Consider the following 23829-nt stretch of genomic DNA (forward strand, 5'->3'; position numbering starts at 1 on the left):
ATCCACCAGAGCATGCCTCCTTCCCTTCTTTCTTGATGCTTCGTCGAGTATTTTTGGGAAGTGGGTGAGGCTGGGTGGGGCTTTTGCCAGACAAGGGTTCTGATTGGGCACTGGATATTTGACGAGCTGTGTAGATTTTTGGGAAATATTGCTTTGGCTGCAGCTGCCGCCGTAACACAAGGGTCTGTGCTGTGTGAATGAAAGTAAGCTGAAGCAGCCATCATGGGGCTGGCTCCGCCTCTTTCAGCAGCCACTGTGTGGCTGGCTCCGCCTCCTGCAGCAGCCATTGTGTGGCTGTGCCTGTCGTATTATGGCAGAATTCCAAAGGTGCCCACAGGCTTAAAAGGTTGGTGAATCCTGCTCTAACATCCAAAATCCTGGACTATTCAGGTCAGGGCTCTCCTCCTTACCGACCACCCTGTTGGCTTTATCGACAGCACAACGGTACGATTGACTGGCCCACTCTGACAAAGAAGGAGTGTCTGAAATACGGAGGCAGCTTGGTGGGAAACAACTGCAAGTATGTTCCTGACATCACCCTCATGTCTTGTATCCTGTTTTTGGGCACCTACACCTGCTCCATGGCCTTGAAGAAATTCAAGACCAGTCGCTATTTCCCGACCACTGTAAGTATCTCTGCTTCCCACCACGTGGTGGAATTAAAAAAGATAAAAACACTGCAATACACTCAAGCGTTTCCATTTAGAAAAAGGGGGAGGAAAACAATGACGTGATGAAGTTACATATGTTGTTGAGGAAGAGGACAAGGAGAGAATAGCACAATGTGGCATGTCCAGTGACCTAGTGGGCAGTAAATTCAGAAGAGACCGAATAAACTGCTTTCCCACAGAGCAGAATGTTAACTTGTGGGCCTCACTGATGCTGGATGTAGCCGTGACCTAGGTGATGTTAAAAGATTGGCAGAGCCATGGAAGGCTATTAGCAACATTGGACTCCCTCGCAGGGATGTGTGCCTGATTTTTAAAAAAATCAGATTTGGATTCAAGGAATGTGTTCTGGAGTTTACACGTTCCTGTATGCTGCTAGTACAGTGGTTCTCAACCTTCTTAATGCCACGACCCTTTAATACAGTTCCTTGTGTTGTGGTGACCCCCAACCTTAAAATTCTGCAAGTGTTCTTTCACTGAAATTAAACCAAAACTGACCAATGGCCTGAAGATCCATTGTTCATGATTGTATATAAATTGGTTATAAATCGGTGGGTGCCTTCAGGAGGAGCAACAACAGTGGCACCCCCCCCCCAGCCAAGCTGCTTGCCCTGCTGCAACCCCTGCAAAATGGTCGTTCAACCCCCCCCCCCCCCCCAGAGGGGTCCCAACCCCCAGGTGGAGAACCACTAGTGAATTTTGATTTGGCTTTTATTCAGAGGTTGAAAACTTTCAGGTCTGTCGTTCCATGTGGGGAGGGACTTCTTCTTGGGGACCGGAGTGGCAGACTAATAGCAGAAGCAGCACCCCCACCCCAAATCTCACTCAGAAATGGATTCAAGTTGCAGCTGAGCCTACTTTTTATCCTCTTTGCCTACCCTGGAGGACTATGACGGAATCCGCGTGATAGGGCAGACAGTTCTAGTGCTCTCCCTAACATACGATCCTGTTGCCCGGAGACCCTTCCCCCTTTCTCATGTTCCCCAGGAAACCTTTAAAATGGAGGCCCCATTATCTTCCAGAATGTTCGTGAATATTTCTAGCAATAGTCAGGACCCGGCAAAGTAAAATGATTTCTGACAGTAGCCTAATATCCTTTAAACATTTCATTTTCCAGGCACGGAAGCTAATCAGTGACTTTGCCATTATCATTTCCATTTTGATATTCTGTGGGATTGATGCCCTGGTAGGTGTGGATACACCAAAACTCCTTGTGCCAAGTGAATTCAAGGTATGTTGATGTTCTCTTCAGAGCCAGGGAGTTGGCATGGGGTGGCACAAGTGGAGACCCCTAACTCGGAAAGCCCTTCACTTGGTGGAGATGCTGGGTCAATTTAACACTTGGAGCAAACAAAGTAGCTTTACCAAGGGCCTCGGGAGCAATCTCTCATTTGCTGCTGAAATAGCTGAGCTCCCAAATCTGTTGCCATCTTTCTAAATCCACAGGCACTAAGAAAGGTTTACTGCAAGATTAGGAAAAAGGGTTATGTGGAAGAAAATAACAGCAGCCCGACTAACGCTCCATCTTTGAATCATAGAGTTGCGAGGGTCCAACTCTAGACCAACCCCATTGGTTCTTTGTCTTCTCATACACATGGAGAGAGAACAAAGGAGAGTTAGTTTCCTCTAAAACTCCACCCCCCTGTGAACGTGCTGAAAGTTACATCCCATCTCCAATATATTGATCAGCCAACAGTTGAGCTTAAGGTCACCTCACTAGGAATAAACCCTCCCCTTCTCTGGTGGGAAGTACCCACTCTACATCTAATGGGTTCTATGCTAAACTTCCTACCTAAGAGAATTTCCAGGCATAATTTGAGTTAAACTTCCTACCTAAGTCACAGAAATGTGAACTTACTTTCATGAATGAAGGGATGACACTTGCAAAACCCAAAACTATCCATATCTATCTTTTTGCCCATTAAGCCAACGAGCCCCCACAGAGGCTGGTTCGTCCCACCATTTGGAGGGAACCCCTGGTGGGTGTATCTGGCGTCAGCCCTCCCTGCACTACTGGTGACTATCCTCATCTTCATGGACCAGCAAATCACGGCCGTCATCGTAAACCGAAAAGAGCACAAACTCAAGGTTGGTAGATATGTTAGACGTGGGAGATACATTGAAGTCAGTTACAATGTATGAAGCTAGATTCAAGTGGGTAGCCATGTTGGTCTGAAGTAGCACAACAAAAATAGAGTCTAGTAGCACCGTTAAGACCAACAAAGATTCATTCAAGGAGTGAACTTTCGAGTGCAGGCACTCTTCCTCAGACTAATGAACAACCATCATAACAGTGGAAATATAAAGCAAAGGTTAATGCTGTTAAATTAGTAAACTGTGCCACAACTTCCAAATTCAGCCATATGATAATTCTTTGCTAAAACAGTCCCCTTGAATTCAGCCACAGTTTATTTCTCTTATGTTTTTGTGAACTGCAACTGAATTCAAGGGGACTGATTGACCACACAGGTTTTACTTCCGTATGTGTGCTGGGAGCCCTGAGGGACTTTTTTGGGGGTGGTTTCTTAAGTCTGGCTTGAGTATCCAGTGCCCTAAGCATCCAGTGAACAGCCTTTCTTAATCTTTATACCAATGAGAACCCCCTGAAACATTCCTCAGGCTTCTAGAAACCCCAGAAGTGGCATGACCATGCAGAATATGGTTGGGAAGCAGAGCTGTGGACATGTCCACCCCTTCCCACCCCCTCCAGGCCCATCAGTGACCATTTTGGGAGGGGGGGGTAGGTTGACATGACCATATATGGCTCCATCACCCAATTAACAATTTTTAAAAAGTATATAACTAATTAGCTCCCACCCATTTGGAAAACCCTTCCAGGGCCATCAAGAAACCCCAGGGTTTCACAAAACCCTGGTTGAGAAAGCCTGGGTTAGAATGAGTTGGCCTAAAATAGGAAACCATAAAGTTCAAAGGTTGTGTATATTATATATCTGTTGTATAAGATATTTTTACAAGCTAAGCCGCAAGCAAAATAATTCTTCCCCTTTCCTCCTCACCACCATTTTAGCACTAGTTAATATTTAACGATAGTTAACAATTAATAGTTCTTACTTAAATATTTTATAACTAATTATTTTACCCCTATTGCATATGAAACATCTTATCACCTCTATCTCCCTACCTTGGCCAGTGAGCATATTAACAATTTTTTAATTTGTGTGTTTCAATCTGTTGCCACCTTTGCAGCCCTATGAGGGCAGAAAGGGGCAAGTAAAAATCTTGTTCAGTAAGTAAATAAATAGCAAACATTCCTGTTTTTGTCCAATCCTGCTTTGCAGAAAGGTGCTGGCTACCATCTGGATCTTTTCTGGGTGGCCATTCTGATGATTATTTGTTCCTTCATGGGCTTGCCCTGGTACGTGGCTGCTACGGTCATCTCCATCGCCCACATCGACAGCTTGAAGATGGAGACAGAGACCTCGGCACCGGGAGAGCAGCCCAAATTCCTGGGAGTCAGGTATGTCCGTGCAACCAGTTCTTACACCAGGCCCTCTGGGACAAGCTATCAAGACTGGGACTTTTCATAGTATGGAAGTCCAGATTTTGGTCTCCTGTAGAGAGTGGACATGAAAAGGGCAAGGCTAAGAAATAGCTAGTGTGGCGTAGTGGTTTAGAATGTCACAGAATCACAGAATCATAGAGTTGGAAGGGGCCATACAGGCCATCTAGTCCAACCCCCTGCTCAACGCAGGATCAGCCCCAAGCATCCTAAAGCATCCAAGAAAAGTGTGTATCCAACCTTTGCTTGAAGACTTCCAGTGAGGGGGAGCTCACCACCTCCTTAGGCAGCCTATTCCACTGCTGAACTACTCTGACTGAGAAAAACTTTTTCCTGATATCTAGCCTATATCGTTGTACTTGTAGTTTAAACCCATTACTGCGCGTCCTCTCCTCTGCAGCCAACGGAAACAGCATCCTGCCCTCCTCCAAGTGACAACCTTTCAAATACTTAAAGAGGGCTATCATGTTCCCTCTCAACCTCCTTTTCTTCAGGCTGAACATTCCCAGGCTGGGAATGTCAGATCAAGGATCTTGGAGCCCCAAGTCCTCATTAGGGATATGCCCCCCCTCCCCCAAACCATGGACCTCAGTTTGCAAGACCTGAGCGAGGCTGTTAACAGTAAGATGTATGGGAGATCATTCAGGGTCACTGTACATCAGAAGTGACTTGCTAACATTTAACGGCAAGAGAAGAAAATCTGTAAGAAGTAAATTTCGTAGAGGGCTTTCACCCACACCAAACAATGCGCTTTTAATCCAGTGACCATTTGCAAGTGGGTTTTGCCATTTCCCACAGTAAAAATCACTAAGTGCATCGGAAATGGATTGAAACGGCGTTGTTTCGTGTGGGTAAAAGTGCCCTTTTTCTTTAAGGTGCTGTGGGATCTTTTTTCTACAGCTTTAGCTGCCTTGGCTTAGCACAACTTCCTCTCTAGAATTTATCCTCAGCTGTTCGCTATGCGCCAAGGTTGTGGTTTTTCCGGCAGTGGAGGGCAGGGAGGAGAGGAAAGCAGGGACAGATATTACGAGCTGTGCTAAAAGAGGCAACAGCATTTGGTCCAGCGCTTAAGGCTCTTCTGCCGCCCAAAAAGGGCGCTGGGACAGGCAGACTGTGCAAAAACCCTGCCGCACATGCTGTGCAAGCATGTCGGAGGGTGGGCTTGCGACTGGAAGGTTGGCCCCTTCCATGCCTCATTCTTAAAAAGAGAGTCACAGTTGGCCCGAAGCATGTCAGCTAGTTGTGCAAGCACATTGTGGCAACATATATGCCTGGGCCGGTTTTTATTTAAAGTGAGAGCGGTCTCATCAATCTACACGCAGCTACATGCACTTGGGGAGTAAAGTCCTAGGCCTGGATTCTACTTGAGAACATTAAAAAGTGGGAATTGTGAGATTTGCACAAGCTGTTATTTAGTAGTTGAGAGGCAGCTTGATGTAGTCGTTAAGAGCAATGGCCTCTAATCTGGAGAGCCAGGTTTGATTCCCCAGACTTCCATGTACAGCCAACTGAGAGACCTTGGGCCAGTCACAGTCCTGTTAGAGTTGTTCTCCCAGAGCTGTTCTTCCCGAGCTCTCTCAATGTCACCCACCTCACAGGGTGTCTGTTGTGGGGAGAGGAAGGGAAGGTGATTGTAAGCCACTTTGAGACTCCTTCGGGTAGAGAAAAGCAGCTTATAAGAACCAACTCTTCTTCTTCTTCTTCTTCTTCTTCTTCTTCTTCTTCTTCTTCTTCTTCTTCTTCTTCTTCTTCTTCTTCTTCTTCTTCTTCTTCTTCTTCTTCTTCTTCTTCTTCTTCTTCTTCTTCTTCAGTAATATCAGGGCTCTCTCAGCCTCACCCACCTCACAGGGTGTCTGTTGTGCGGAGAGGAAGGGAAGGTGATTCTAAGCCGCTTTGAGACTCCTTCTGGTAGTGAAAAGCAGGGTATAAAAGACAACTTTTCTTCTTGATTTTGGATCTCATTGTGCATCCATGTTGGTAGGTGGAGATGTGTGAGAGTTTGTATGTGTAATGCACACACACATACTCAGCCTGCGGAATGAGTTTATATACGATTGGCGATTTGGGTTTGTGAGATGTGTGGGCGGAGCCTGGGAAGACAGGGTTTGTGGGGTGTCGTGCCATAAGCTCCACTCTGCAAAGCTCTTAGGACTGTAAAAAGAATGGGGTTGGGTACAACAAATTGGATTTCTATCCTGCATTCCCAGTATGGCTCAGGACAGTGTACAAACTGAGCTAAAATTAAGAGTAAATTAAAAAACAGTGTAAAACAAAATAAAAACATAAGTAACAAATTAGCAGCTTTAAACAATAGCACACCCTCCAGATATTCACAGCCCACATATGGTCATGTTGACCTCCCCTCTCCCGAAATGGCCAATGAGAGGCCTGGAGGGGGTGGAAAGGGGAGGGGCCTAGTGTGGGCGTGTCCACAGCTCTGCTTCCCAACCGTATTCTGCACGATTGCGCCATTTCTGGGGTTTCTCAAGCCTGAAGAATGTTTCAGGGGCTTCTCAATGGTAAAGAAATTGAGAAAGGTTGTTTTAGATCCTGGCCCGAAACTCTAACCCAGGGGTAGTCAAACTGCGGCCCTCCAGATGTCCATGGACTACAATTCCCAGGAGCCCCCTGCCAGCATTCGATGGCAGGGGCTCCTGGGAATTGTAGTCCATGGACATCTGGAGGGCCGCAGTTTGACTACCCCTGCTCTAACCGCTACATCATGCTGCTAGTCCACATGGGTCCCGCAGCACTGGGAATAAACTTCTTGAGACTGGGAGGCTTCGACATTAGGGGAATGCAGGGAAGATGCACAAATCTGTGGGTCTGCAGACTACTGGATCCAGGCTGGATTTCAGCTAGGGAAAAAAGGGGGAAAGTCTTTTTCAAAGAATCAGGCCGGTAATTGCTGGATTCGATTTCAGGGAGCAGAGAGTGACTGGAGTGATTGTGTTCGTTCTGACCGGCATCTCGGTCTTCATGGCTCCCATCTTGAAGGTAAGGACTGAAATCTATTTCCTTGCTGTTTTACCATCTTCTGAACCCGGGGGGGGGGGGAGGGGGGATAAGCAATAATTTTCACAGTTGGCAGATGGATTTTTAAACAGATTTAAAGGACTGTAAACAAATCAAAATATGACAGGAGAAGTATTGGGTGTTTAAAGTGTTGTTAAGTTGCAGCTGACTTAAGGTGATCCAAGCCAGGCAAGGGAGAAGCAGAGGTGGTTGGCCATGGCCTTCCTCTGCAGAGTCTTCCTTGGTGGTCTCCCTTCCAAGATTTATGGCAACTCCAGCAAGGGGCTTTCAAGGCAAGGGAGAAGCAGAGGTGGTTGGCCATTGCCTTCCTCTGCAGAGTCTTCCTTGGTGGTTTCCCTTCCAAGATTTGTGGCAACTCCAGTGAGGGGCTTTCAAGGTAAGGGAGAAGCAGAGGTGGTTGGCCATTGCCTTCTTTGCAAAGAATTCCTCGGTGTCCCATCCATGTACCTGCTTCTGAGATCTGACAAGATCGGGCTATATAATACTTCCTTCTCTCTCAGAGCAGTCGTACAGAGTGTTATTAAAATTTAAAATCAGAACTTCTGATTCCAGTACCAATTTTTTTTACTTATTTTAATGCAGAGGTGGCTTCAATATTTGTCTCAGACCATTCCTATTTTTTTTATGGTCTGAGACAAACATTGGCAGGAAGCACAAATCCCTAATTGTGTTGTTTTCATATAGTTTCATGTTTTGTGCCCTTCTGTTCTACATACTAATTGGCAGTATTGAATGAATGACTTCAGAATGTATTGCAGCCCTTTCTTATAAAAGCAAAAAGTGACATTTTAACTATACCCCATTGCTGATAATTCCAGCTCCCCCCATTGTCCGAAATTAAAATGAATTCCATTGTAAATTTCCCTTGAGTTTTACAATATACCCGTTTTCTGATCCAAAGCTTGAGATTCGCTCACAGCATAATCCTACGCAGGTTTTGTACCGCCTTAAATCTGTGCACTTCGACAGGCGTAACTCTGCTTGGATACGGCTGCCAGCAGTGGGTTGGGGAATTCCATGTGGGTTTGGGGGTGGAGCCTGAGGATGGCAGAGTTTGTGGAGGGAAGGGAAGATTTTGGGGCACAATACCATAGAGTTCACCCTCCAGAGCAGTCTTTTCCAACCTTTTGACTGGGGAGGAAGCCCTGAAATATTGTTCAGCGTCCAAGGAACCCTGGAAGGTGGTGACATGGCCCTTCAGAGAAGTAGGTGCAGAAGTAAGATGTGGGATCCCTCCCTCCCTCCCTCCCTCCCTCCCTCCCTCCATCCATCCATCCATCCATCCATCCATCACCATCCATCCATCCATCCATCCATCCATCAATCACCATCTTCATTGTGGAGAAGGAACTAGGCTTGTAGAGCAACAGGGGGAGTCAGCTCCAATGACATCTAGTGATGTCAGCAGCCATCCAAATTTCTGGGAAAGGCTGAGTAACCCTTGGGGAGCTCTTGTGTAACCCCAAGATTTCCTGGACTGCTGATTGGGGATCCCTGTTCCAGAGCATTCAGTTTCTCCGGAGGAACTGACCTCTGTTGTCTGGAACTCACTTGTAATTCTGGGAGATTGCCAGACCCCACCCAAAAGTTGGCATCCCTACCTCAGGGTTATAGGATCAACTTGCTAAAGGCCAAATTTCATCCTCTAGTGGGAGTTCGGCAACAAAATGCGAATTTTTCAGAGCTGTTTTCCCACCTTTGACCAGATCTTGTTTGCAAAGCCTCCATCCTCAAAGCTCTTGGCAGAGCTTCAGTGTTCAAGGAATTCGTTGAGTCGGTGATGAAAAATGCAGTATCCTAATGTTGTCTTTCTTGCTTGACAAGGTTCTCAGGGGTGAGAACACAGCCTAGATCTGCTTCTACTATCAATAGAATCATAGAGTTGGAAGGGATCTCCTGGGTCATCTAGTCTGCACTATGCAGGACGCTCACAACCCTCTCGCTCATCCACTGTCACCTGCCACCCCCTTGAACCTTCACAGAATCAGCCTCTCCGTCAGATGGCTCTCCAGCCTTTGTTTAAACATCTCCAAAGATGGAGAACCCACCACCTCCCGAGGAAGCCTGTTCCACTGAGGAACAGCTCTAACTGTCAGAAACTTCTTCCGGATGTTTAGACGGAATTTCTTTTGAATTAATTTCATCCCATTGGTTCTGGTCCATCCCTCCCTCTGGGGCAAGAGAGAACAACTCTGCTCCATCCTCTATATGGCATTCTCATTTTTTTTTTGTATCTTCTCATTTAAAAAGTGTTCTTTACTTCTTCTGCCCCCTCTACCGCTTATGTTGCTTGTTAACAGTTGAGTTAGAATGTGCCTCTGGTGACTAAGTCCTAAGGCATGGAACGTAACCAGGAGATCCGGCTAAGTGTCAGTGAAAGGAAAGGTTTTTATTTGCCCTGAGAAAGGTTCACCTCAGTTTATATATAGGCGATAAGGCTATGCTCGATCCTAGCCAAAAGGTCGAGAGGTGGTATATAGGATGGATCTGCCACAGGAGTTACTGAACTAAATAAATTCCTGCGTTGAGCAGGGGGTTGGACTAGATGGCCTGTATGGCCCCTTCCAACTCTATGATTCTATGATTCTATGATTCTAAATAGAAGCACAGGATCTGGATTGGGAACAACTTGCACATAACACCCCTGTAGATAATTTACAGATTTCAGGAGTCCTTTGAAGGAGGAGCAATACGAGTAATCCCCATGTTAACATCTGAGCTATACTTTCTACTTTGAAAGTATTTTAGAGTCTTTGAAGTATTTCATAGAATCCTAGAGTGGGAAGGGGCCAGACAGGGCATCTAGTCCCACCCCCTACTCAAGGCAGGATCAGCCTCAGGCATCCAGGTGAAAGATCTGTCCAGCCGCTGTTTGAAGACGGCCAGTGAGGGGGAGCTCCCCACCTCCTTAGGCAGCCCCTTCCACTGCTGAACTAGACTCCTAGAATCCCAGAGTGGGAAGGGGCCATCCAGGCCATATAGTCGCACCCCTTGCTCAAGGCAGGATCAGCATCAATCATCCAAGATAAGGCTCTGTCCGGCCGCTGCTTGAAGACCGTCAGTGAGGGGGAGCTCACCATCTCCTTAGGCAGCCCATTCCACTGCTGAACTACTCTTGACTGTAAAATCCCCCCCTCTGATTTCTAGCTGTTACCATTCTACATTGTATGCTGTCAGGAGCTCATGGGAATTATAGTCCATGGACATCCAGAGAGCCACAATTTGGCCACTACTGATGTATAGATTAGAGCAGGAGCCCAGAATGTGGTACCCATAGAGACATTTCCTGACACCCACCAAGAGTTTTGGAAAGGGGGTGGGCTTGGTGCCTAAGAAAATGCCTAAGAAGATGCTGAGCTCCCCTTGACTGGTGGTCTTCAGGCAACAGCTGGACAGATCCTACTCATGGACACTTTAGGCTGATCCTACATTGCGCATAGGGTTGGACTAGATGGCCTCTAGGGACACTTCCAATTCTAGGATTCCATGATCTGGAGATCAGCTGTAATTCTGGGGGATCTCTGGCCCCCTCCTGGAGGTTGTCAGTCCTATTCTTATGGTGTGCCCCAGGAGGCATTTCTAAGAGCGTGAAACTGATAAAAATCTGGACATGCATCATGCATGCTGGGGATGGTATAATTATAGAGACCAGCCAGCCTGTCTCTCCTTTTGAAAAATGGCCCTCGGGGCATCTAAACAGAAATAGCAACCGGAGAGTATTTTTGCCGATGCAGGTTGTCGGAGAACCAGGGTGGGGGCGGGATGGGGGAAGGCGGCATAGGTCAGTGGGAGTTCAGGTCACGGACCGCCGAAAGGCCGATGTCTGCAGGTGAGCTGTTAAAGAAGCACGTAGCAGGTCACCAAGGGGACAGGCTCTGTGCCTCCCCAGGGGAAGAAATGACCTTCCAACTTGGTATTGGGTGCCCTGGTCACAGTTGCCCCCTTTCACTGCCCTTTTTCATATTGGTATCCCTGTGTAGTGGTCACATTTGGGTGGAGTGGTGTACAGGAAGCTGGTGGAAACACTTTAAAAAATTCCACCCCCAGAGAACCAGCGTGAGGTGGCAGTGAAGTGCGGCAGACTCTGATCTGGAGAGCTGGGTTTGATTCCCCTCTCTTCCACACGCATGCCACACACGGTGACCTCAGCCGCTCACAGTTCTTCCAGAGCTCTCTCAACCCCACCTACCTTACGGGGTGTCCGTTGTGAGAAGAGGAGTGGGGAATCCAAACCGGCTCACCAGATTAGAAGCCGCTGCTTTTCACCACCACGCCAAGCTGGCTATTCATTCAGCCGGGGCTAAGTCCAACCATGCGCAGATGTTGCCGTTTCCTTTGCTTTCATCGTCAGCTGTGGAACCAGTGGCTTCACAAGCAGGTGCATTTGATGGAAAAGTTTCAGGAAGGCTGCTGTGTGAATGTTGCCTGCCACATAGTGGCTGATGTGCGTTGCTGCACTGTGTGTGCTGTGATAGGGGGTTATGACTATATTTACTCAAAAGGAAGACGACCCTGATTGTAAGAGGACACCCCCCACCCACACACACACACACACACACACACACACACACACACAATTTATAGAGTTATACCCACAAAATAAATTATTACTGGGTGTCACTAATTGTTCTGCAAATAAATTCAAGTGGGACGCCGTGTTGCACAATAAAAATAGAGTCCAAGAGCAGCTTTCAGACCAACAAAGATTGATTCAAGGTGTGAGCGTTCGAGGGCATGCACTCTGTGCATGCCCTTGAACGCTCACCCCTTGAATCAATCTTTGTTGGTCTTAAAGGTGCTCTTGGACTCTATATTTTGTTCTGCAAATGTAAGAGGGCCTTCTCTCTTTTTTACGTCACGCCTCGGGAAAAAACTAACCTTGCCTTTGAGTAAAATATTGTCACAGCACCATCCCTTTGTAAGCCTCAAATTCCAATAAGCGGCTTTCAAAATTTCAAAGCAAATTTTCTCCCGTGGCCCGCCACGCTCGGAATAGCAGTGGAAGAAAAACAATGGACCCCACAACTCCAGAGGCAGTGTCACATCATTCCTGGTAAAAAAAAAAGAGAGAGAGATAAAAGTGACACCAGGAAGCTCTAGGAATCACAGGAGTCTCTATGGTTTTACCATAACGTTTCTGGCAGTACCTAGAGCTACCTACGTCTCTTGTGCTTTTTACTAGAAGGGACGTAACACCACAGGCAGCATGGGGGGGGGGAGACCTCTAACCTTAAATACTGGGATCACACAAATCATTCCTCATCCAGTTGATACCAGAACTGTGTCCAGGAATGCCAGAACTGCCTTGCATTCGCTCCCAGGTACCCAAAGGTCTCGTGGTCCACAGCAGAGAGACGTTGCCTGCAGGGGGTGTGGGGGGGGGGCACAGCCTTTGTTTTGCTGCCAGGGGAGATGGAAAAGAGCATTTCTGAGATGCTTCTCGGTTGCAGACAGAATGATAAAAGAGGCCATTGCAGACCCTGCCAGGCTGGGAAACCTTGCTTTAGTGAATTCCCAGGTCAGTTGCTAGAATAGAGCCACTTTGTCCCTTAATTCTTTCAAAACCAGGAGCCGTTTTATTGTAGACATCTGTCATTTGAGCCCTTATTGGGGAATGGCTGGCCTATTTTTCTTCTCCTTCGTGGTTCTCTCAGGGAGTGTCTAAGAAGTCACCGAGACTGGCGGCAGTGGAGTTATTGGGAAATGCCATCACTTCTAATTTGTATTCTTTCTGCACATGAGCCTGGTTTATTCTGAGTGTTCTGTTTTGGAAGGGTATAAAAGGGGAATGGCCTGTGCAGTCTGGCTTTTATTTCCTAGTTTGTTTGCTCGTAACAGTCCAATCTTGTCAGATTTCAAGCAGGGTTAGCCATGGCCAGGAGTTGGATGGGAGACCCCCCAAGGAATGCCTGGGTTGCTACACAGGGGCAGGCAATGGCAAACCACCTCTGAATGTCTCTTGCCCTGGAAAAACAGTCCACGGAATACAATTCCCATGAGCCCCAGGGGTGGCCAAACTGTGGTTTTCCAGATGCATGTGTGAACCGCTTACAGAGATGCCAAGGCTCAATAAAAACCGAAGAGGAGGAGAAAATCTTTTTTTTTAATTTTAGTCTGCGTCTGTAAAAGGTGTGCACGTATAGACATACTTTCTGGGAAATATTCTGTGCACACTGCATAGGATTCAAACCCTGGTTGCATACCTCATAGATCTGGGGTCCCCAGCGTAGTGCGTCCGGGAGGGGGCACCCTGGCACCTGCTGACACCTTTCTTGGCACCACCGGATATTTCTAGAAGTGGCCAGGTGAGGTTCTTTCCCAGCAGGGCTTCTGATTGGCCACTGAAGATCCAGTGGGCGATGCAGTTTGAAATAATATTGTTTTCCGGTCTGCTGCCACCACAGTGCCTGTTTGATGTTTAAATTGCCCTTCTCCTCCTCTGCCTATCAGCTTCCCCCGTGTTTTTGGCTCTGCCTGCTTTATCAGCCATTTTGGGGTTGCACCCATCCCCCTGGATCAGAATTCCAAAGGTGGCCCAGGTTCAAAAAGATTAGGGACCCCTGTATTACATCACGGGTTGAGTTTCCATAGGTGAGCTTCTGTAGACTTCCAGCGGAGTCTGCTCACCTGTCATGAAATATGCGATATCCATTTTTGGAGGGTGTAAAGAAATGTGCCTAAATGTACCAAGCAGCTCTGAAATGCTTAGCTGTGGGTGATCTGTGTTTGCCACCGCTACATGCTTCAAGTTTTCCCCCCCCTCTTCCTCCCTCTCTTTCTAGTTTATTCCCATGCCTGTTCTCTATGGAGTGTTTCTTTATATGGGTGTCGCGTCTCTTAATGGAGTACAGGTAAGTTTTCCCCATAGCAACCAAGGCCCTTCTTATAGGTGCAACCAGCATCTCAGAGTCTCTTGCCAAGAAGGCAGTAAACATTAACCAATATCCTCTTTCTCGTGCTCGGGAAGAAGGTCATACACTGCCAGCAGGAGCACGGGGTGCTCTTAACCACGTAGGCGTTAAGGGGGCAGAAGCGAATTTGCGAGTCCTACTTCCTGCTGGACATTAACACAGCTGTTTCTCTGGAGTCTTTTTCCCCCTAAAATGATTTCGTTTTCCTCCTGTCCATTCCTCCTGTCCCTCGTTTTCATACAAAGCAGGACAGGGAGATCCCGAGTGCAGGAACACTTTAAAAGATCAACGAGATTTCCAGGGCTCAAGCAGGCCAGAGTTGAAACCCCTTTTGCATCTTGTATTGGAAGAAGTGAGCGATTTCTCTCGAAAGGCGTCACCCTGAAAATCTTGTTGATCTTTCAGGCATTGCTGGTCTCGAATCATGCAAAGAAATGCCAAGCTTTGGCAGGGTTAATTGTTTGCACTTCACCTCGGAAAGGAAGGAATTAACTTAGCAAAAAAAAAAAAAAGAGGTCAAAAGGTGATGGGTAGGGTTGCCAGCTTTGGGTGTGGGAAATACCTGGAGATTTGGGGGAGGAGCCTAGGAAGGGGGTGGTTTGGGGAAGAGAGTGACCCTCAGCAGGCTACAATACCGTAGAGCAGGGGTAGTCAACCTGTGGTCCTCCAGATGTTCATGGACTACAATTCCCATGAGCCCCTGCCAGCATTTGCTGGCAGGGGCTCATGGGAATTGTAGTCCATGGACAACTGGAGGACCACAGGTTGACTACCCCTGCCATAGAGCCCACCCTTCTAAGCAGCTTCCTCCAGGGGAACAGGCCTTTGTTGTCTCAAGGTTGATTGTAATAGCAGGACATCTCCAGTTGCTGTCTGGAGGTTGGTAACCATAGTGGTAGGGCTTCAAAACACTTGGGATGTTATTGGAACCTCGCTGTGGACGGGAGTCATGGAAATGTATTTATTTATTTACTGTGTTGATCACCTACGTTTCTTGTTGAGACTCAAGGCAAATTAGAGTTATAAAAGAATCCAACCTCCCCGGTATACAATGAACAATGCAATAAAACTGGGTTTGGCAAATATCAAAGAAACAAAGAACTTATAATGCATATAATAGCTTGGATTTCACAGATTATAGGATCCAGCAAACTGGATTTCACACTTCGAGGGGGGGAAGACAGAAAAGAAATAACTTTATGCTGACTCTCCAAAATGATTCAAGAGATGATATTATTTCATCGTGTTTATATTGTTGTTCTGATTCCCTCGTATTGACTCCTGGAGATGACTCAAAAAAATACAACAGTCAGACAAACAACAGCCTGTTGAGGCTGTCCACAGAGCAGCTCTCTTCCGGAGACAATCGTCTTCTCTGTTCTCCTCTCTCTCTCGAACAGTGATTCAGTCACCTTTCCACCCTGCATGCCCACGGCAACCATCCGTATCACAGCACCGTCATTAAAACGAACTCTATAAAACAACACAAACATCGCAAAGCAGAGACAGCCACAAGAACGTAATGAAAACCTGATACATTTGTTTAACTTTCTACTTAGAACCCAATCAGCCTCCTGAGGAAGCGTGCATCTCAAGGGACGTGGGTGTTTGGGTGTACATCAACTAGTCTCCGGCCATGAAACAAAGGGAGCTGCGTTCGTGCAACGGAGGCCCCACTGGTGCACCATACAATCCGATACCATGCAAATCAATATTGTGCGTTTCCTTCCTTTCCCTTCCCCAGTTCATGGATCGTCTGAAGCTGCTCCTGATGCCTCTCAAACACCAGCCTGACTTCATCTACCTGCGCCACGTCCCCCTCCGGCGGGTGCACCTCTTTACGTTCCTCCAGGTGGTTTGCCTGGCTCTCCTTTGGATCCTCAAGTCCACGGTGGCTGCTATTGTGTTCCCAGTCATGGTGAGTCGGCTCTCTTACTTTGGACCTTCTCTTCCTTCTAGGATCACCTGAATTGCACTCACCACGTCAGGGAGAAAGCGGCTGGAATAGCCTAACACAGCCTTTCTCAACTTTTTATCATTGAGAAAACCCCAAAACATTCTTCAGGCATAGAGAAACCGCAGAAGTGGGGTGATCATGCAGAATATGGCTGGGAAGCAGAGCTGTGTGCACACCCACCTGCGGCACCTCCCTTTCCCACCCCCTTCAGGCCCGTCAGTGGGGGTTGACATGGCCGTACATGGTTGTATCGCCTGATAAACGTTTAACAAATTTTCAGAATGTATAAAAAATTAATTAATTCCCATCCATTCAGAAAACCTTCGTTGAGAAAGCCTGCCCTGCGCTGGGTATATGCAAATCGATTTGGTCTGAATCAAAGCAGTGCCCAGTTTTTTCTTGGTGCACACCCCTAACGTTTGCTCAGCTGCCCATGCTGAATTTGTTTAATTGTTTAATGTACAAAATGGCTGCTATAGACTACTGGCTCCAGTCCTGCTTAATGCATAAAATGGCCATTATACATTTGAGACTATAGTCCTGAATGCATTTAGATGGGTCTAGCCAGCCTTTTCATTCTGTATCAAATACCTCCCTACCCTATATAACTTTAGACCAGTGGTCCCCAACCTTTTTGAGGTTTTCGCATGCGCGAAAGTGCCGCGCATGTGCGATTTCGGCCGCGCATGCACGGCCCAGCTGCGCATGCGCGGGCGCGGCCCTGATTCGCTCTCCCACCCTCCCGCAGTAAGGAGCTTCCCGGGCCGCAAGCTTGCGGCCTGGGAAGTTTTTTTACTGCGGGGGGGGCGGGGAGAGGGAGCCGCGGCCCAGTGCCAAGGCCTTCGCGGCCCGCGGGTTGGGGACCACTGCTTTAGACCATACAGGTTCCTGATCTCAGTCAAAGGGGATTCGCCCACATTTAGGGTCAGGGCTCCTGGGGTGTTCTACTAGGGAACTGCTAAGCCGTCTGAAAACTTTGCCCATGAGGTTGGGAGTTCAATCCCAGCAGCCGGCTCAAGGTTGACTCAGCCTTCCATCCTTCCGAGGTCGGTAAAATGAGTACCCAGCTTGCTGGGGGGTAAACGGTAATGACTGGGGAAGGCACTGGCAAACCACCCCGTATTGAGTCTGCCATGAAAACGCTGGAGGGCGTCACCCCAAGGGTCAGACATGACTCGGTGCTTGCACAGGGGATACCTTTAAGGGTCAGCTTGCTTGCAGGGGATAGTCAATTGCGGTTGTAATAAAATGTGTGTGCATTCAATGTGTGAGATTTTAATGGCATTACAAAGGTCATGACCCTGTCCCACAGTTGCGCCAGGACGCAGATCCCACATCACCGTCTTCTCCAGTTGCAAGGGCTTGCTTCTCAGGTTCTCGCAACGTCTAATAATAAAGTCACTGGCCTGTGCTAATCACGAAAGCACTGCAGCAACCTCTACCATTGGCAAAGTTTCCCTGTGCTTGGGGGAGCTCCTTGAGCAGGCTCCAAAATACGACTATTACTGAACCAAAAATAAAAGCAAGGAAGAAAAGGAAAGGAACAGAAATGAGTCAATGAGTTCTGAGCATCTCCCAAGAAGCACTGCAAAAAAAAAAGAAAAAAAAATTAATAAAATTTGAAAATAGTGTAATAGCAGTCAGATGCTGCCTTTTGAAATTGTCTGGTTTTTCCTTTTGTCCTGTTGTATACCCCTGAACATTTTCAACAAGGCTAGTGCAGTTTTGTAGTGGTGCGGTCAGCTGCCGCAGGTTAACATTCCCTTTGTGCATACCATACTGGTTTGTGTATGCTAACTCAAGAAAAACAAATGGGGAAGCTTTCAATCTCCAAGCCACCCCTGGCTTCATTCCCAACAGCTGCTCCGATTTCAGATGTATAATTAACTCTCTCTTTGCCAGTGGGGGAGGCCAAGAGGAAGGTCAGGTGCAGTGAAACAGGGGGAGCAAAGCAGACCAGCTTGAAGGACCGTCGATGGAGAACTGCTTCATGTCCATTGAAGAGAGTGCTGCATTTTTGTCCCGTTAGATCCTGGCGCTGGTGGCGGTCCGAAAGGCCATGGACTACCTCTTCTCCCAGCACGACCTCAGCTTCCTTGACGACGTCATTCCGGAGAAGGATAAGAAGAAGAAAGAAGACGAGAAGAAGAAGAAAAAGAAAAAGGGCAGTTTGGACAGCGACAACGATGACGTAAGGCTGTTGTCACCCTCTTTTGCCGGGTTCGGCTAGGGCTGGGATTGGGGGGCGCCCAACCCAAGGGCTGCAGGCTCCTCCTTTCTCCCATCGTAACAGGACTGGGGGGAGTGGCAACCATGCTGGCGGGTAGTCGATTCAGGACGGGACAAAGGAAACGCGAGTGATTGAACTGGGCCCTCCACTGTCTGTGGACATAGCAATGGCCGTGAGGATGAATGGTGGGGTTCACCAGATATGTGGAGGAACGGTCCATCAGCTGCTTGCCATGGATCTTCAAGTATTTAAAAGGCTGCCATGTAGAGGATGGAGCAGAGTTGTGCTCTCTTGCCACAGAGGGACGGACCAGAACCAATGGGATGAAATTAATGCAAAAGAAATTCCGTCTAAACCACCGGAAGAAGTTCCTGACAGAGCGGTTTCTCAGTGGAACAGGCTTCCTCAGGAGGTGGTGGGTTCTCCATCTTCGGAGATTCTTAAACAGAGGCTGGAGAGCCATCTGACAGTGAGGCTGATTCTGTGAAGGTTCAAGGGGGTGGCAGGTTACAGTAAATAAGCGATGGGGTTGTGGGTGCCCTATGGTGCGGGGGGGTTGGACTAGATGACCCAGGAGGTCCCTTCGAACTCTATTCTATGATTCTATGGAGACTGAAGAGAACCCACGGCTTATCACCTAGCCTCAATTAAAATCAGTGTATACAGGTATACCAATGCCTCCACTGGCCTTGGGTTATTAACTTTAATAAATATTAGTACTTAATTTTAAAATTGTGTTGTACCCTACATAGGCTTAAATTCATTTCCCTTATTTGGACCTTTTTGGATCTGGTGGAAAACATGGCTGGCAGGGCAGGATCCTCACTTCCCAAGGAGAAGGGGAAGCGTGCAGGCTGTAGCCGTGCACATGGCCTGTTCCGGTGGCCGGTTGAACTCAACCCTGCTGGATGTGGTTCTCGTGTTCCTCTAGGATAGGAATCAGAATTCCTGAGGCCACCCATTCTTTCTCTCCTGTGTTTGCAGCCTTAAGGGAAACCATGGCCCCAACACTGTTCCCTAGATGATTCTTTCCCCTGCAATTCCCAGCTCAAAAGGGACCGTTGCATTAGACCAGTGATTCCCAACCAGGGGTCCGCAGGAGCTCCAGAGGGGGTCTATGGCCTTTCACTCCTACCTAAATGGACTTGACCACAAGCTAGGGAATGAGCAACCTCTACCTGGGGGGCTCAGTAGGTAGGCTCAGTGGGTGTAAAAGTCAAAGGGGGGGGGGTGAGTCGGTTGTGGCGTGGTATGCCCTTCTTTTTTGGCCTACATGAGGCAGAGTCATTGTAGTAGTAGTAGTAGTAGTAAAAGCGGAAGGAGGGAGCAAAAGAGGGGCGAAGGGTATGCGTGGTTATGCCATGTCTGAGGGGCATGGCAAAGAGGTGTGGCCAGCTGACATGACTTCCGGAGGGTCCTTTAAGCCTGCAAATGTATTTCAAGAGCTTCTCCACAGTCAAAGGGTTGACTGTACCTCCACCAAGCAGTTGCCTGAGGCCGTCAACAGGTCCCCCCTCAGACATCCCTCCATGGCCTGAACCAGTCTGTCCTCTCGGGGGGCCTTGGCTGGGTTCCGGTCCTGCTGTATTGTTTATGATCACTGAAATTGCGTTAATGGATTGCTATTGTTGTTGTATTTGTTTATGTTACATATTAATTCGTTCCATGTTTCCCCCATGTTGTATATAAACCGCCCTGAGCCATATGGAAGGGCGGTATAGAAATCAAATAAATGGAAATAGAAATAGAAATAGAAATAGAAATAGAAATAGAAATAGAAATAGAAATAGAAATAGAAATAGAAATAGAAATATAGAAATATAGAAATATAGAAATATAGAAATAGAAATATAGAAATATAGAAATATAGAAATAGAAATATAGAAATAGAAATAGAAATAGAAATATAGAAATATAGAAATAGAAATATAGAAATAGAAATAGAAATAGAAAAAGGCTGCATTTGAGTCGCCACTGTCTCTGGTTACAGGCAGCAGTGGGAAAGATGTATCTTGGCACTAGGAGGGAGTCACAAATCCCTGGATGTGAAACTCCCCCCCCCCCATCCAAATATCAGGAATTTATGCTGCTGGGTCCAATGATTCCTTTCCTCACGCATTAGGGTTGTCTGTATCGGTGTCTCCTCAATGGGGGTATTATGGGAGCTGCTCCTTCAGCTGTGCAAACCGTGGACTTTCACCCTCAGCATTCTCCAGTTACAGTCCTGAACTTGGTGTGGAGGAGGGAAGGCGGCTCGATTCCTTATCTCTGCTCCCTTATCCAAGTCTGCTGGAACTGGAGACGCTGCCCCTCTTCTTGCCTGTGAAGTCACTCTGCTTTGTTTACTTTGACCAGCGCTTGACTTTCTCCTTATTTTTCTCCTTCCTCTGCTTTTCAGGACCTAAGAGCAGCTTGGCAGGCTTACTCGCAACCAGAAACCAACCAACTACATTCTCCTGTCTGAATATTTCTGTATTTCCCTCCCGTTCTACCCCCCTCCACTCCGAACACACACAGAAGGGTTGTTTGCCCGGTAACATTCGCCAGTGCATTGGCTGTTGACAATCCTAATTTGACAAACAGCCGTCTGAAGAGGATCTCTTCATAACGGTGTTTCCTGGGGAACCCTAACGTGTTCGCTGACCTGACTTTGTGCCTTAGAATTTGCTAAACTGTCTTTCGTCCTTTGTATCCTTGAGGGAAATGGATCACATGGTGCCTTCAGATAATTCTTCCACAGGACTCAGTATGGCACCACCATATCTACAGTGCGGTGGACTGGGTAATCCGGAGAACTGGATTTGATTCCCCACTTGAAGCCTGCTGGGTGACCTTGGCCCAGTCCCAGTTCTCTCCGAACTCTCTCAGCCCCACCTGCCTCACCAAGTGCCTGTTGTGGGGAGAGGAAGGGAAGGTGATTGTAAGGCCCCTTGAGACAATGAGGCCCACTGGGTGGCCTTGGCCAGTCCCAGTCCTCTCTGAACTCTTTTAGTGCTACTCACTTCACAAGATGGCAGTTGTGGGGAGAGGAAGGGAAGGCGATTGTGAACTGCTTTGAAAGCCATCTACAAATCATCTCATCTTCTCCGAGTTTTACAAAGGGTAGCTCAAGTGAGGCTCTCAATCTAGGGCAGGGGTAGTCAAACTGTGGCCCTCCAGATGTCCATGGACTACAATTCCCAGGAGCCCCTGCCAGCGAATGCTGGCAGGGGTTCCTGGGAGTTGTAGTCCATGGACATCTGGAGGGCCGCAGTTTGACTACCCCTGATGTAGGGGGTCGGCAACTGGCAAGCTGTGGGCAGAATCAGGCTTGTTGTCGGCCGCAGGGGGAGAAGGTGGGGGTATCCATGGGGGGTGCCCCTACTGCTGCTGCTGCTTCATATTAAGGCTCAAGAAAACATTAAATTTTTCCCCAGGGTGATCCATATAGCTCGTCTGCAGAAGTACTAAAAGAGGGGAAGAGAAAACGGTGTTGCGTGGGAGAAACCCGAAGCCACCCTGAGCCTCTAACGAAGGGGTGGGGTGTAATAAATGTAATGAATAAACATTACCCATTGCTTTCAGATCTCCCTGGAATTTCAGGAGACACTTGTGCAGCTGCCTGGCTTTTACCTCCGGCCTTTGCTTTGCCAGCTCAATAAGTCTAAAATCTGGGAAGAATGGGACCATCTCTGGAAAGATCTTCATTTGGGCTTTCTCAACCCCAGGGTTTCTTGATAGCCCTGGAAGGGTATCCCAAATGGGTATCCCAAATGGGAGGGAGATAATTTATCTTTGATATACTTTAATAATGTTAAGTGTGGATCGGATGATAAGACTCTATATGGTTATGTTGACCCCCCAAATGGACAGGGCCTGGAGGGGTTATGGGAAGGGGAGAGGTCCCAAGAAGTCATGTCCACAGCTCTGCTTCCCAACCATGTTCTCCCCGATCATGCCACACCTGGGGTTTCTTGAAGCCTGAAGAACGTTACATTCTTCACAAGTTACATGGGACAAACATAGAACCCATCTACCTCATACACTTTTTGTGTGCCTCAAGTAATTCTTGTGTTTCACTCAACTCATCAACAGCCCATTTCCCCGGGTCCAGGTCCCTGGTTTCATTTGTAAGGCAAACACATATTGAGAGCCAGTTTGGTGCAGTGGTACTGGTTATCACCGAAGGAGACAGCAAGAGAAGTGTGGAGGGAGGCCTGAACGATCACTAAATTGTCCACTTAGGGGTAGTCAAACTGCGGCCCTCCAGATGTCCATGGACTACAATTCCCAGGAGCCCTTGCCAGCATTCGCCAGCGAATGCTGGCAAGGGCTCCTGGGAATTGTAGTCCATGGACATCTGGAGGGCCGCAGTTTGACTACCCCTGACTTAGACTCTTTCTCTTCCCGTAAATCTGCCGAGATGCTTCACAAGTGGATCGAGGCCCCTTAAGCTGCTGTGATGCTGTCACCCTTTGCACGCTGTAGAGATGCATCATGGACAAATCAACCAAGAGAGCTTTTTTTTTGCTTATCGACCGTACTAGAATCTTTCCAGTGCTTTCCGATGACCCTTATAGAAACCTGTTACTTCAGCTTAATTAGTAGGATGTTATGCCTTTCTAGGAACTGTAGGTCACCCCTCTAGTAGAAGCGTGTTTTTATATATTCCATTTCTGTATCCCCTTTCAGCCAATGACCTCAAGGTGGCATCTAGCAGACTAATAACGGGGTAAAACCGAATAGTCACATGTGAAAGGAAAACGGGGGAGGAAGAAAAAAAATAAGCATGTCTCGGAACTAATTTGTTCCAAAATCAATCCCCTTGAGCTCCTTGGAGTGTGAAACATAGTCAATGATAAAACACATCAGTGTACCTCCCTGTACCCTGAAGGTTTTGACCCTTTCTTCAGAGAGCGCATCTGTTGACCGTAAAGCTCAATGAAGTGCATTGAGTGGTTATTCCTTTAAGCGCCAGCAGATGGTGCCATTGCCGGAGTGGCTTTGGCCAGTTGAAACAATGGCAGGTTGGTGCAGAATCCCTCAAAGGCCAGAGCTGGGCTGGTATGTTCCGCGGATAATCTGTGGGGATAGTGAGAAAGAGAGAAAGCAAGAGCGAGGGAGAAGCATTCTAAGCGTCTTTATGCCCGTTTTTTTCACAGTCTGACTGCCCTTACTCAGAAAATGTCCCAAGTATTAAAATCCCAATGGACATCATGGAACAAGAACCTTTCCTAAGTGATAGCAAACCTTCCGACAGTGAGTAGAACTAACCTCTTGCATGCCTGCTTCAGTCTGAATTTGCACCGCCACAAAGCAGATATAAATGGATAGATATATATATTCATATATCTATATCTATATACACATACACATATGTTTACCTTTTTTTAAAACAAAAAATACTTGTTCGGTCGATGTTTTTGTCTATTTTTTTTTTCATTTCCATGTTTTGTTTTCTTTTCACCCAGTTTGCTTTTCCCTCGGCATGTGAAATTTTTGTCGGCTTTTCAGACGTTATTTTTATT

At 47.4% G+C, this 23829-nt stretch overlaps 1 protein-coding gene across 3 annotated transcripts in view; it reads left to right on the forward strand.

Annotated features, from left to right (window-relative positions):
- The window catches only part of SLC4A4 (solute carrier family 4 member 4), a 176765-nt gene that overhangs the window by 142776 nt on the left and 10160 nt on the right, over positions 1-23829 (forward strand). For all 3 annotated transcript variants that reach the window (XM_077301159.1, XM_077301160.1, XM_077301161.1), the window contains 9 exons: positions 438-626; positions 1786-1899; positions 2595-2756; positions 3968-4146; positions 7113-7185; positions 14007-14075; positions 15880-16053; positions 18122-18283; positions 23464-23560. In XM_077301159.1, the coding sequence (XP_077157274.1) occupies positions 438-626; positions 1786-1899; positions 2595-2756; positions 3968-4146; positions 7113-7185; positions 14007-14075; positions 15880-16053; positions 18122-18283; positions 23464-23560 (1219 nt within the window). The remainder of the gene's footprint in view (positions 1-437; positions 627-1785; positions 1900-2594; positions 2757-3967; positions 4147-7112; positions 7186-14006; positions 14076-15879; positions 16054-18121; positions 18284-23463; positions 23561-23829) is intronic.

The sequence above is a fragment of the Paroedura picta genome, chromosome 10, assembly GCF_049243985.1.
Source record: "Paroedura picta isolate Pp20150507F chromosome 10, Ppicta_v3.0, whole genome shotgun sequence".
NCBI classification, from domain to species: domain Eukaryota; kingdom Metazoa; phylum Chordata; class Lepidosauria; order Squamata; family Gekkonidae; genus Paroedura; species Paroedura picta.